Source organism: Melanotaenia boesemani, chromosome 6 (genome assembly GCF_017639745.1).
Source record: "Melanotaenia boesemani isolate fMelBoe1 chromosome 6, fMelBoe1.pri, whole genome shotgun sequence".
In the NCBI taxonomy this organism is placed as follows: Eukaryota; Metazoa; Chordata; class Actinopteri; order Atheriniformes; family Melanotaeniidae; genus Melanotaenia; species Melanotaenia boesemani.
Window position 1 is genome coordinate 18640881 of NC_055687.1, and position 12852 is coordinate 18653732.

Genomic DNA, 12852 nt, shown 5'->3' on the forward strand with positions numbered 1-12852 from the left:
AAGATATAGCAGATAAAAAGAACATATTAAATTTTTTGTTATTGTTGTTATCTCAGGATAATCTTTATATAAAACAACTTTTGTTGTCACAATTAATAAGCTGATCAGTTTGTTCACGAAAATGAAAGTATTTCCTCTTATTGCAGAGATCAAGAGTGCCGTGCTAGCATGTATAGATGATATTATTACAACTGATTTTAGGAGAAGATGCCATGTCAGGTGATGTGGTGTTATTAGCTGTTATAGCTTCCACTGGTCTTTATCTAGACAGGTTCTGGACAAGAGTGGAGGCAGAGGGGGAGCCTCGGTGGGCATGGGCTACCCCTGAAATTGAACTGTCCCCCTAGCTGCTACCCTAAGATTACACAATCAAATTTTAACAAATATTTAGTATAAAATGCCAACGTGAAAGTCAAAGCAGCATTTAATTTATATTCATATATAAACATTTAACTTTTACTAACAATCAGTTTCTTTAAAACAAATAAATCGCTCTTTATCTTTGTGTGTGACTTAAAAGTTTTAAGTTGTTGGAAGTTAAATGGGGTTTTTTTTTTTTGTTTGTTTGTTTGTTTGTTTGTTTGTTTTTTCTCAAGCACCATGCACAAAAAACATTAATCTCAGAAAAGAATAGATATATTGTACCAGATTTAGCCACCTGCTTATTTCCATCTGTGGTCCCAGGGCAGGTAAACAAATAAATACAGTCAAATAAAACAATATAAGTGCCATTAAATAACCCAATAAAACTCATAACTATAAAACATTCAAATGGGTTAACCTAGTCCCCTTTTAAATTTCTTATCCAATAGAATTACTAATGATTAATAGCAACAAATGACAACCATGTATGAAAAAATGAAAAAAAGCACCCATGCATGTTGTTGGCATCAAAATCATCATCACATGTGTTCAAGGCACCAGGAAATATATACCCCTCTTTAATCGCCCTAAATAAAAAAGTAGATTGAGCAAAAGCAGTTTCTATATGCTATCCATAGCTCAAGTCATTTCATGTTAAAATAAGCGGTTAAAAAACATATTCTGTTCAAAAATAAAATGAGAATATGAAATTATTTAGGCATGTGTCCCAGAGACCCGTAGAGTCAGACCCGCATTTCTGGACCCACACTTCTAGACCCCATGTCTTTTCTCAACTGTGCCCTCTATTTCATTGCAGACCAATACAGATGATGGTCGGAAAGTTACTCTTGTTACTCCACAAGAAGTAAGAACTTTGTTCTTGTTCTCAAAGCCACAAGAACAAGAAAGAATTTCATTTTGGTCCAGTCAGTTCATGTTGACTGTAGGAGGGGTTTGTGTGTGTGTGTGTGTGTGTGTGTGTGTGTGTGTGTGTGTGTATAGATATCGATGTGTATGTATAAATTGATATATATTCTTGTATACAAGAATACAAATAACATAAGCATATTTAGATTAAACTAATTCTTAATCAAATTTTCAGTGTTTGCAGTAAGCTGAACTGTTTAGTACTGGGGTGAACTAAAGCTTATCACTACTTGTAGGAGCCAGAACTGTAGTTGCAGTTTTATAATTTTCCAGTAGATGGCACTGACAAAAAAAAACATAAGGGGCCTAGAAGTGCAGGTCCAGAAGTGCAGGTCTGAATGTGTAGCTCTCCAGGTTTGCAGACATATACTGTTGGGGGCTTTAGATTACAAAGGAATTTAACACTGCAGCAGACAGTGCTGTGACACAGTGGCACTGTCATTCTATAATTTTGTTTCTATCATTGAATGACTTATTGGCTAGTGGTGGTGGGGGTCTCCCTGCAATGTCCTTGACACTCATGGTGCCAATTTTGAATTCAGTCTAAACAAGATATTCCAACAACATTGTCTTAAATATAACACAAGTCCAGGCCCAGATACACTTTTAGTTTAATTTCTTGCCCATTTACATACAATAACATTTTTTTGCTCTCTTACAAGTAATTTAACTAGTGATTCTTTTCTGTCACCATGTTTTTCTTTCTGTTCTACATGTATTTCCATAGCTTTGAAGTAAATATTTTATATATCTTCTGCTGATGGTGCTCATATCCAGAATGCAGATGGTTGCAATTAAACAAATCATTGCTGCTCAATGACAACTGTCCAAAAGGTGATCTGCTTTTTTAACAGCCCTGTTTTAAACTGAGTAACATTAAAGTTTTTAGATGCCCAAATATTTTATTTTAGCTGTTTATTAATGAAAGATAAAAATTATATCCCTCAGTTTATTTCACAAAATAAAAACAATAATTTAAAAAAATTTAATTTGCATATATATTGCTTTCACAGCACAACACTGAAATTGTGGATCTGAAGAATTTATTTAAGCATTTCAGATTGTCTGCCGGATGGATGCAACATTCCCCAAAATGGGCTGACAAGAGCTGCAAAAGTCATGTGTCCTGCACCCCAGGTCCCTTGCTTGTTTTGACCTACTTTGTGATTTAATTTAGAGAACACAGAGGACAAACCAAAACAGATCACACGGATGGGAGGAGGATGATAGTGGTGTCTATCGTTGTGTAACCTTGCCATTTGCGACATACTCGGTAGTAGGGTAGCAAAAATTAGCGACGTCGCTTCAACCGGAAAGCTTGGACGGTTTGTTCTGGAGTCCATGTTGCACGCTGACCTGTTGAAGAAAGCATCGTTTGATCAATGAAGTAATTCATGAGCTGCCCTTTAAAAGGAGTGAGCTCCTTTTTTATCCTCAGCATTTTCCAGCCCCTGCAGTGACACCCCAAGTTACAGCTGTCCATTCATAAACCACCCAGGCTCTTCCACGTGGGACCTACATTGCAACTACAGCAGTTATTCATAGCTCTTTTTTATACTGATGTCTGTCTCTCCTCCCTTTTTCTCTGCCTCTCTCCTCCCTCTCATCATTCCCTGTAGATATGGCCCTACTTTACTCTAACTAATCACCATGGCAACCTGGTAATCCCTGAACAGAGAAATTCTGACTTCCTTTCTATCCATCTCTCTCTCTCTCTCTTACATACACGCACACACACAAAACAGGTCAGCATGTAAACACACATGCACTTGCACGAGTGGACACATTCACATTTGCACAAGCAGTCATGCACAAACTCTGTTAAGAGATGCTCATGAAATCCAACACACTGGTGTTTACTGGTAAGACATATCTTACCACAAGCCTCCATGCATCTCTGTGAGGATAACGCTTCTTGCTTTTTTGAGTGGCTTTCTGTGTGTTTGTGAGGATTTAAAAACACCTCCCCTCGGGCTGTGTGAGGAGATGCTGTTTGTGTGTGTGTGTGCTATTTATGTAGACATTACGAGTGTGTATGCTCGGGTTTGTCAGGATTTGTTTGCTAGAAATGAGTGTTTGTGTCTGTAATTGATTTCACTCTCAGGTCAATGGCTTTATTGCCACAAAAGAAAAGCCAGCGGATTTACTCAAGTTAGCTTCTTGCCTTTGTTACAGTGGCTCTTCTTTTATATCTTTCTGCCAGCAGGTCAATTAAAATGACAGTTTCTCCTGTTAAAATTAACTTTATTTATTTACTAAATGTTTAACAACAACAATATACATCCCACATTATTGAGAGATATAAAGAATGTGACAATATCCAACGGTCATTTTCTACATGTAGTTTTTATGCATAGGTGCATTTTTTGGATAAAGCATTTCAGTTTATTCACAATGAAGTAAAATAGATTTACAGTGAAAAAGAATTTAAAAAAAAGTATTTTGGCCCTGACTTGCAAAACACAACATGAGACAAAACACAACAACAGAAACACAAAAAAACAGAGAGTGAAATACAACATCTCTCAAAAGGCAACAACAAAATTTCATTTCAAAGAACAACAACGCTTGAGAAAACACAAAACGTCAAAAGACATGATACATTTCTGCACACAGAGGACAACACTTCACAAACCAAAACCAGCATTTCAAAAAGCAAAATGAGTCTCACGGCTGATTTTGCTTTGTTTTCTGTTTATATCTGCTGTCTTCTCTGAAATTAATATTTTTCTTTAAAGCAGCTGAGATAAGTGTATTTAATCAGTGACTCTTCTTTTTCTTAAATGACATAAAAATTATTAAGTCAAATTTTGTGAGACTTGTCTGAGAGGTAGAAGATGAGTAAACAAAGCAAAACTTCCTGTTTGCTGTCTGAGACATGTTGTGTTTTGTCTAATGTTGTCTGTTTCCTCAGGGCCACCATAACCAAGACTTTATATTGCAACTACAATGAAAAGAAGCCTGATTCAATGTCTTTACATGCTGCAACAGTTTTGCTGACTCTTCTCTGCAGTGTTATGAGACCCCTCCCACTTTACTCACTTTAATCATCAAATCAATAAAGCTATTTCTCTTGACAGAAACAGTGTTTGAAAATGAGCCTGATTCTGAGGAGAGGCCAATTGGCTGATTGACAAGTCAGATGGATGCCTGCACAGACTTTAATTAGGTGTATTGATCTTACAGGTGGAACCTAAGTGGATGGGGGTATGCTAATTAATTATGTCATGAGAAAATTATGAGCATCATACAGTTGCACATATGACATTTGTTGTAGGAATTGCATTGTTTTGTGTGCACCATTGTGGGTATTAGATATTCATTTGCTCTGCATGATGCTGTAGAACCTGTAGATTAAACAATGTTTCAAGTGTACAAATGTGTATGTGTGTTTGCCGCTGTAATTGGGAAAGGTCTACATTACAATGAGACCAATTTGTAATGTCTAATATTGACCACTAGGTGGCACATGGAGGCGACACAAAAATAAAAATCCATTAAATGTATTGTGTGTGGCCGGGTTCTGAACATACATGTGTTCATTTTTACAAAGGTTCAGTGTGGCTTATGAACTGGATGCTGCAGGGTCATGTGCTCTGCTCCCGTGAAAGGCAGTCTGTGTGTGCAGTAGTGGTAGACCAGCTCAGGGATACTGGAGAAGACGCAACTGCTCTGATCCAGTGTGTAGCCTAAGCCCTTACTGCTCTTAGTCTGGGCCACGATGATGTGCACACAGCTCTGACTTGTCCTAAAAGGAACAGAACAAATATTAGAACTTTTGATGAAAAATACATAGATTAACAGTCCTGTCAAGCAGAATAAGCTTAAACCACAGATGCTGAAAATTGGAGTAGTACAGTATCTCTCTCAAATGAGACTGTGCATTTTCGGTGGATGTGTAAATGGGGTTAATGATGTGAACTCACAAATGAATGAGCAGGAAACAACAAATGTGCACTCAGGCATATGAACACATGCTCACACACCAACAATCACATTGCAGGATTTCAGACTTTGTTCTAGAGAACCTGTTCCTGGCATGCTTGTTGCAACTATATAAAAATCACAAATTCTCGAGTTAAACCTTAAAGGTTGTCAGTACAACAGCAGCTATTTTTACCTCCTTAAATAGGTAAAAAAAAAAAAACAAGGCTTGATGAACGTTAGATAGAAGGTCAAGAAGTAACAACTTCATTTGTATTTTAGCTTTAATAGACAGGATAAGACGGCATAAATATGCTGCATCAATGTGAATTTATTGACGATGCTGTAAATAATCTAAATAAACTGTCACTTGCCATTCTTATCATAATTTATCTAAAGATAAATTGACACTACAGTACAAAAAAAAAAGGAAATGAAAGGACTGTATGCATAATTTTTTACATGCTGCAGTGTAATAGTGCATGCACTGCACACATGCATGCACTCACTTCAGAGCGATGGAGTATTTGCTGGTTCCTGATTCGCTGTCTCTCACCAAGAAGCTGGCCTCCCTGCAGCGCTGTAGCTGAGCCTCAGCCTGCTGCCGACTCACACTGCCATGGTACCAACTTTAAGAAATGGGGAAGGGAGGGAGAGGAAGAAGGGAAGATGCAGAGGGACAACAGATCACTTCTATATTGCACTCTGATATATGAAGTTAAGCCACATGTTAAGTTAATGATATATAAACCCATTAGAGGGAGAGAAAAAAACAGTGAATGGAATGAAACAAGATATTTTATGTCAGACATAGAGGCATTTACTGCAGAGGGAGGTAATAATGTCAAAGGTAAACTTTGGAGGGCAAAGTGATAAAAAAAACAGAAACAAACACCATGTAGGTGGCTCTACAGACTGTTCAGACACGAGGTGTTGCTGACAGTAGCTACAGGCAAATGCCATATATAAACAGGCTGTATGCAGTTTAGATGCCGGGAGGCAAAACACAATGACATTCAACTACAACATGAGAGAAACAAATGCTAGCAGGCTGTGAGCATGTTTTCCATAACTCCCACATGGAAATAAAGGCCATGCTTAACAAGGTGAAGAGTTTGAAGGGTTTGCAAATAAAGAAAACCTTTTCTATCTCCCCAGTTATGTCTCACCTTAAAGTTGCACCTTGAGTCTACTATTTACATTTAGCATCCAATCATCAGGGCACTGTGGGTTATTGCTATTACATAACCAGATATTTATTACTATTTCATTGCAAACTATATCTGAAATGGTCAAGTCTCAGAGCAGATGCTGACAGAAATTTTCTTGCTTGCTTTACGGCTGATTTTCATCCAGGGTGTTGTTCCCTGCAAAGGCAAACACCTGTCTCAACACCAAAAACAATGTAGCCTTATTCTGTCCAAACAAATGGAAGGCAGAACAACACAGACAAAAGATGAGAAATGTGCTTCACTGTGTAGAGTTTATGAGAAATGTAGGTCATTTTCACAAGACCTGACGATAAATAGGCATGAGATCAAGGTGGCCAAATGTCTCAACCCTCATCCCATTTGTTTAATTCCTTTTATCCTCTAATCCTGTTCAAGGTTGCATTGTTGGACCCATCCCAGCATGCTTACAATCGGGGGGGGGGGGGGGGGGGGGGGGGGGGGGGGGGGGGTCCTGTGGGTATTTCACTGTTGCCAGACTGAATTTCAGCCCATGAACCACTGACTTTCTAAGGTGTAGTTTCCCTAATTCTGCCCTGTAAGATGTTTTATATATGTTATTGAATATTAGGTCAGTGTAATCATTCATTCTTAAACTTTAAACACATTCATTTAAGTCAGCCTAACCCTTGTTTTAGTTCTGCAGCATTTTGGGGCTGTACAGCCCTTTTTCCAAAATCCAGAATTATAAAAATTTAATAAAGCAGAATTTAAGATTTTGCTAACTACTATTATCCTATTAGCGATATAAATATTAGCGATGTAAATATGCTTTTACTGAGATTGACAACAATCTTAAAAAATAAACAAGGACAGAAGGACCTAATAAAAAAAAGTGAGACTTTTGCTGAACAAGACATAATCTGGCTGGCGACACATTACGACTGGTTGCTCTGCTATGTCTGTATGCAATCATAATTAAAAAGAAAAGGTTTGGGTGCTTTTGTTGTGCCATAGTTTTGTTCTTGTGTTCCATATGTTAGTACAATGAGGCAGGTGGAGCTTAAGAGCAGCTTTTTATATTGCTTCCTAATGTCAGCATCAGCCTTAATCAGTAAAAGCAAGATAAGTTACATTTTAGACTGTGAGCTTTAACCTGGATTTGTGGATGAGGCACTGTACAGTGTTCACATTAAAAGGTTTTGGAAGTTTACCTGACTCCATGCAATGATTTTCATAACAGAATCATGTCTGCTTTTAACCAGTACTGCTTCTCCACCATGTTCCTTGCACAGATATCTGGAGATTTCTCCAGATTCTCTCTTTTTTCATAATATTATATACTGATTAATATACTGAATTGAATATTCAAAGCCATTGCCATTTCACTTTAAGGTCTGAAATTGCTCCAAATATATATGAGGGATGCTGCCTCTCTAAGGTGATCTTTTTATAGCAAATATGTCACAGAGATGTTGCTAATTAGTAGTTAATTGGCTGCAACATGTTACCCCAGATGTGCTCGCTTTACCAACCAATTGTTAATCCCTTCCAACTTTTCCAAGACACACGCTGCCATCAAATTAACAACAAACTAATTTTTTGAAAGAAATAGTAAAACGTCTCACTTTCAACATTTGATTTATCTTGTATGTCCTATTGTTAAGAAACTATATAAAATTTTAATCTTTTCATTCTGATTATATTTACAGTTAACCACAGTGTCCTAGCTCTTTTGGAATTATGGTTGTGGTCATCATGGTTATTAATGGTGCCTTCATAGCTGGGTAGTTTTGCATGCAATGTGCACTAATACATCCCCATTGGTACCACAGGATGATTTATCTTCTCCTCAGCCCAGAGGATGTGGAGTCCATGAATGAATTAATAAATGTTTAAATAATTAGTAGATATTGCATTTTGTTCCTAATCTGTTCTAAGTCTCCCACATCCATAATTTCTCTCCCATTTTCCCTTAACTACTTTCTCCTTACCTCTGTTTCTCCAGAGGCAGGCTGGAGTCCATTTTGACTGTCTCCCCATCCAGTGGGGCACTGGGGGAAGTAGGAGATGGTGGGGAAAGTTTGGTAGGGCTGGATGAAGGAGAGAGAGGTGAGAGCTTCAGCGTAGGGTAAGCAGGAGATGGTGATGTAAGGGGGGAAAGTTTTAGAATAGGAGAGGATGGGAAAGATGATGAAGTGGAAGTCGATGGAGAAGTCGAGACAAGAGTCTTATGGCTCCAGTTCCTTTGTCTCAGGGTTTGTTGCTGCTGCTGTTGCTGCTGTCGGCCAGAGGTTGAAATGCTCTCTTTATTGGAGGAACAATCCACTGCCTCAAACTGAGCTAAAGGAAGTAAGACAGACAATATCAACTTTTTCAAATAAAATCAAATCATGCCAAAGCTTCTAAAATAAACACATCTCTGGAAATTAATTCAGACGGATGGTTTTGTTTCCTCTCTAAAGCAAACACAAAATTGTTGTGGTGTGTTTGTGCTGTAAAAATTAAACTCATGGCATCCTTCCTCCACACCCGGCATCTCCACCCTTCCTATCACCCCGTACTTTTTTTCTTTACCTGACAATGCTCTAACAATGTCCTCCTTTCTCCACTCCCAGGGCAGTTCATACTCCCCAGCCGGACGGACGTCTGACTCTGGTCGCGTGACAGGGATCCACACCCCCTCACTGTCGCCCTCCAGTCCTCCTTCATAAGGTGTGTCATAGATGTTAGGGGGTGAAAGCGTTCCCTCCTCTCCTTTACCCTCTTTCTGACCTCGGTCCAGAAGTACACACACTTTCAAGAGGTCTTTGGAGCCCCGTCTACGAACATCTGCAGCAGAAGAGACATGTATATACAGGTGCTTATCATAAAATCAGAATATCATGAAAAAGTTTATTTATATCACTAATTCCATTCAAAAAGTGAAACTTGTATATTGTAGACATTCATTCCTTACAGACTGACATATTTCAAATGTTTATTTTGATGTTTATAACTGACATCTAAAGAAAACCCCAAATTCAATAGTTTGTGTATATACTGTATATATTCTTATTTATGGTACTGTTCTACTGTTGTTGATGTTGATGTTTCCTTTATGAGACTACAGATGGAAATTAGCCTTCTGCTAAATACTGCAGATTTACAAAAATATTGTGTTCATTAATATGCATTATCCCATTCAAATAACCAATTAAATGAAAGTAAACCAACTACAGGAAGTGGCTACAACACAAACTGCATTAAGGTTTTAACACAGGGCTTTGTGGGTAAACACAACCACAACACACATGTGTAGGACGATAGGCAGCTCTGGCCAGGAGAAAGTCTTGTAATTAGATGTAGAATTAAAATATGTTAAAAGTTCCAATAGAAATATGGTCAACCCAAGACTGCTTGGATTTGATGCAGGTCCATGTTTTGCTCTTAAGCAAAATATATGAGTTTTTTCTTCTTTGTTTGTCATGTAAAATATGAGAAACCATTACATGTTTCCACTCGGAAACTATAAGTAGTCAAGTAGAGGAATTAAGGATAAATTTTTTTGTGAAACAGGCCTATCAGCAAAAATAAAGAGAGATTCTCATTAAGTGCTACACTTTCAATTGTACCTTTTTTTCATGCCATTTTTAGGAATTTCACTTGTGTTTCTTTGCTTGCCAGGTAGCCTGTGTGTCTGCACTATTGTGTGCCTAAACAATGGAGTTACAGGAAGAAAAGGTCAACATAGCTGCTGATTGGCTGAGTTACTGGGCCACTTCCTGACTGCTGGGAAATGATTGGGTAGGGAAAAAAAAGGAGGGGGACTTGTAGGCTTTCTCTGTGAGAGGGGGGGCATCTTGTGATTATTGTCATACACAGGGCAGCATAAAGTGTTGGGGCGTTGTGTTGTGTTTGTGTGTGTATGTGTGTGTGTTTGTGTGTATGTGTGTGTGTGTGTGTGGGGGGGGGGGGGGGGGGGGGGGGGTCCTATCAAGAGAATGGGGCAAAGGAAACAGAGGCAGGAGATAGGAAGCTGGAAGAGGAAACTGCACCCATTGTCCCTGCACAACACTGTTACTATGGCAACCGCCAGCCAGGAGGATGGGTCTAGTTTAGATTAATGTCCCTTTAAAAGCATAACATTGCAAAAACGTGAGTGGGTGCTGACAATCTCATGTGACAATGAGAAGCTTTTATGTGAATAGCTCGCTTGTGTCTACTGTCTGAATCCAGCAGTGCATTTATTATTGCATCTGCATTCCAAGCTTGGTGATTTTGCTCTTTTTCAGTATGTTTTCAATATAAAGTTTCTCCAACAAAACTTCTGAAAGAAAATTGCTACATTCTAGGAAGCTCTTGTTCTGGTATAGGATTCACAGAATCAGGACGTCATCTTACCACTTTTCCAAGATGTAGACTGAGCTCGATCTCACCTGTGATAATGACCTGGGCGTCATATGGCTCCATGTACCCATCATTGACCCCTGCTCTCTCAGCTTCTCTCTGCTCCTTGGTTTTCTCTGCATCAAAAGGGTCTGCATAATCCTCCAGGATAATCAACTGTGGAAAGAAAAAACACAATGACCTGCTACTTTCTGAGATGTTGCATTACCAAAAGAAGCAGAGATGTGGAAATTTCATACACATCAGTGTGTGTGTCTGAGATACATGTGTGTGTATGGTGTCCATGACTGAGTGACAAGTAGTGAAGGGATAAGAGGAAATAGTGCAAAGAGGTCAGTGCATTGTGTTTGCCTGTTTGATCTGATGCAGTGTAGTGAAAAGTGCATTGTATTATTTTGAGAGGGATGGGAATTGAATATGGGCTTATGAAGTGAGGTGCTTTCTTTTGTGTTTTTACAAAAGAAATCACTGACCCCAGGCCAGCATTGAGGTTGTTTTCATGCACTGTACATTAAATTGACTTTTCATTTGCATGTTACCATGTTTTCTTCTTTTTTGACTTCGCTGGATTTTAAAATAAATTAAAACACAAACGTCATGGTTGGCGCGTGATTATTGCATTAGGTGTAACTACACTTGCAGTTACTCACCGTAGTTTTTATGTCTGGTTTTCCCTTTTCGTTATCGGCCAGCTTCTGTTCACTTATCCCGTTGAGTTTGGGGGTCTTGTCCTGTTTTTCCACCTTGATCATCCTGCTAATGTAAGCTTGTGCCAGACTCGCTGTCCTCACCGGGCGGTTCTCATCCGTTGTCCCAGTCTCGATTTTGGAATTCTTCCGACTTTTCCCAGTTGTGAGACTGTCCCAGACAGCCCCGCCATAACCAGCATTGTTACGACCCAGTTCAATAGCCGAATTTTTCCTGTTTCTCCCTGCCAGCAAACCTCCAACTCCTCCATCTTTACGATGATTTCCTTTCAAACTTTCTCGTGAGAACGTTGGTTTGGGTCGAGTTTGTGGACCAGATTCAGAGGCCGAGCGGACCCTTTCGTTTCCGTTTTTCAGATTGATGGGGAAATCTTTGAACCATTTTGCCATGGCTGTCAAGGAATCAACACTTCACAAATTGAACAGGGCAATAAATCTGTGCTCTTCAACACTTTCTTGAGTTGGCCGCCTCTGCGCGCAAATTTTCCAACTTTACGCACAGTTAGATCTAAAATATATATATTTTAAAAATCCAACTATGCAGATGCAGCTTTTAAATTTTGTATGTATTCCTCGCGTCTGAAACCTCCTGATGATCAGACAACTCCTGGTGGGTCTTGGAGGTCTTTGGCCAGATGCTGTGTGTTGTCACCTTGCACCAGCCGCAACAACTATCCCTGCAGTTTGAACAGCAGCTTCTGCAGCGCGTAAATTCGAAAGAACTGGAAGCTTTTCTTTGAACCCAGCAAAGATCCCATTCCCGGACCGTGATATGGTGCGTTCAGTCTGTCGACAAAGCAAAGTGATGACATGGAGAGGAAAAGTGGTGTGCGCAGATGTCGCTGGAGTCTAGGGAGGGGAGGTGCTGCGTGGACCGGGGAGAGGAGGGATTTTTCACTATAAGGACACCAGGACAACACATGACAGTACCCATAGCCTTTCCATAGAGTGTGCCACTGTTTAAAGGCTGTTATGTTTTGTTGTTGTTGTTTGTTTTGTTTTGTTTTGTTTCCCCCAGGTTTATAGTTACACTAACACTACATGCGGGTGGCTATCTCAGACATGTAGGCAAAAACGTGAATTTTCAGGAGATTAATTTTGTCTTACTTATTTACAGATGTGCTGTCTACACAAATCAGTCTAGCAAAACATATCCCAATGCACAACTAATTGAAATAAACAAAAAACAACAACAGGAAAATGTCCCTAACCACAGCAACATTTAATTTATTTCCTTATGAGGATCAATAAAGTATTTTCAATTTGATTTATGTTTAGATGACACAACTGATTTGTAAATGGCGTTTGTTTGGTTTTTGTCAAGTTTCCTGAAACAGCTTGTGTTCTATCTTATTGTCTTTTTTTAAAGTGCT

The 12852-nt window shown here is 39.0% G+C and overlaps 1 protein-coding gene across 1 annotated transcript; it reads right to left on the reverse strand.

Moving 5' to 3' along the window:
• Positions 1-3527: 3527 nt before the first annotated feature.
• she (Src homology 2 domain containing E) lies at positions 3528-12313 on the reverse strand. The gene is made up of 6 exons (XM_041989000.1): positions 11423-12313; positions 10802-10928; positions 8961-9215; positions 8378-8726; positions 5724-5843; positions 3528-5038 (listed from the first exon to the last, which is right to left on the reverse strand). Exons 1-6 carry the CDS (start codon positions 11867-11869, stop codon positions 4846-4848), a joined length of 1491 nt encoding a protein of 496 aa, XP_041844934.1. The 5' UTR covers positions 11870-12313; the 3' UTR covers positions 3528-4845.
• Positions 12314-12852: the final 539 nt, after the last annotated feature.

Coding starts and splice junctions, on each gene's coding strand:
- she (XM_041989000.1), bottom strand. CDS start 11,869: ATGGCAAAATGGTTCAAAGATTTCCCCATCAATCTGAAAAACGGAAAC. Junction 10,929..11,422: donor AACCAGACATAAAAACTACG/GTGAGTAACTGC, acceptor TTCTTTCCACAG/TTGATTATCCTGGAGGATTA. Junction 5,039..5,723: donor AAATACTCCATCGCTCTGAA/GTGAGTGCATGC, acceptor TGTTCCTTTTAG/GACAAGTCAGAGCTGTGTGC.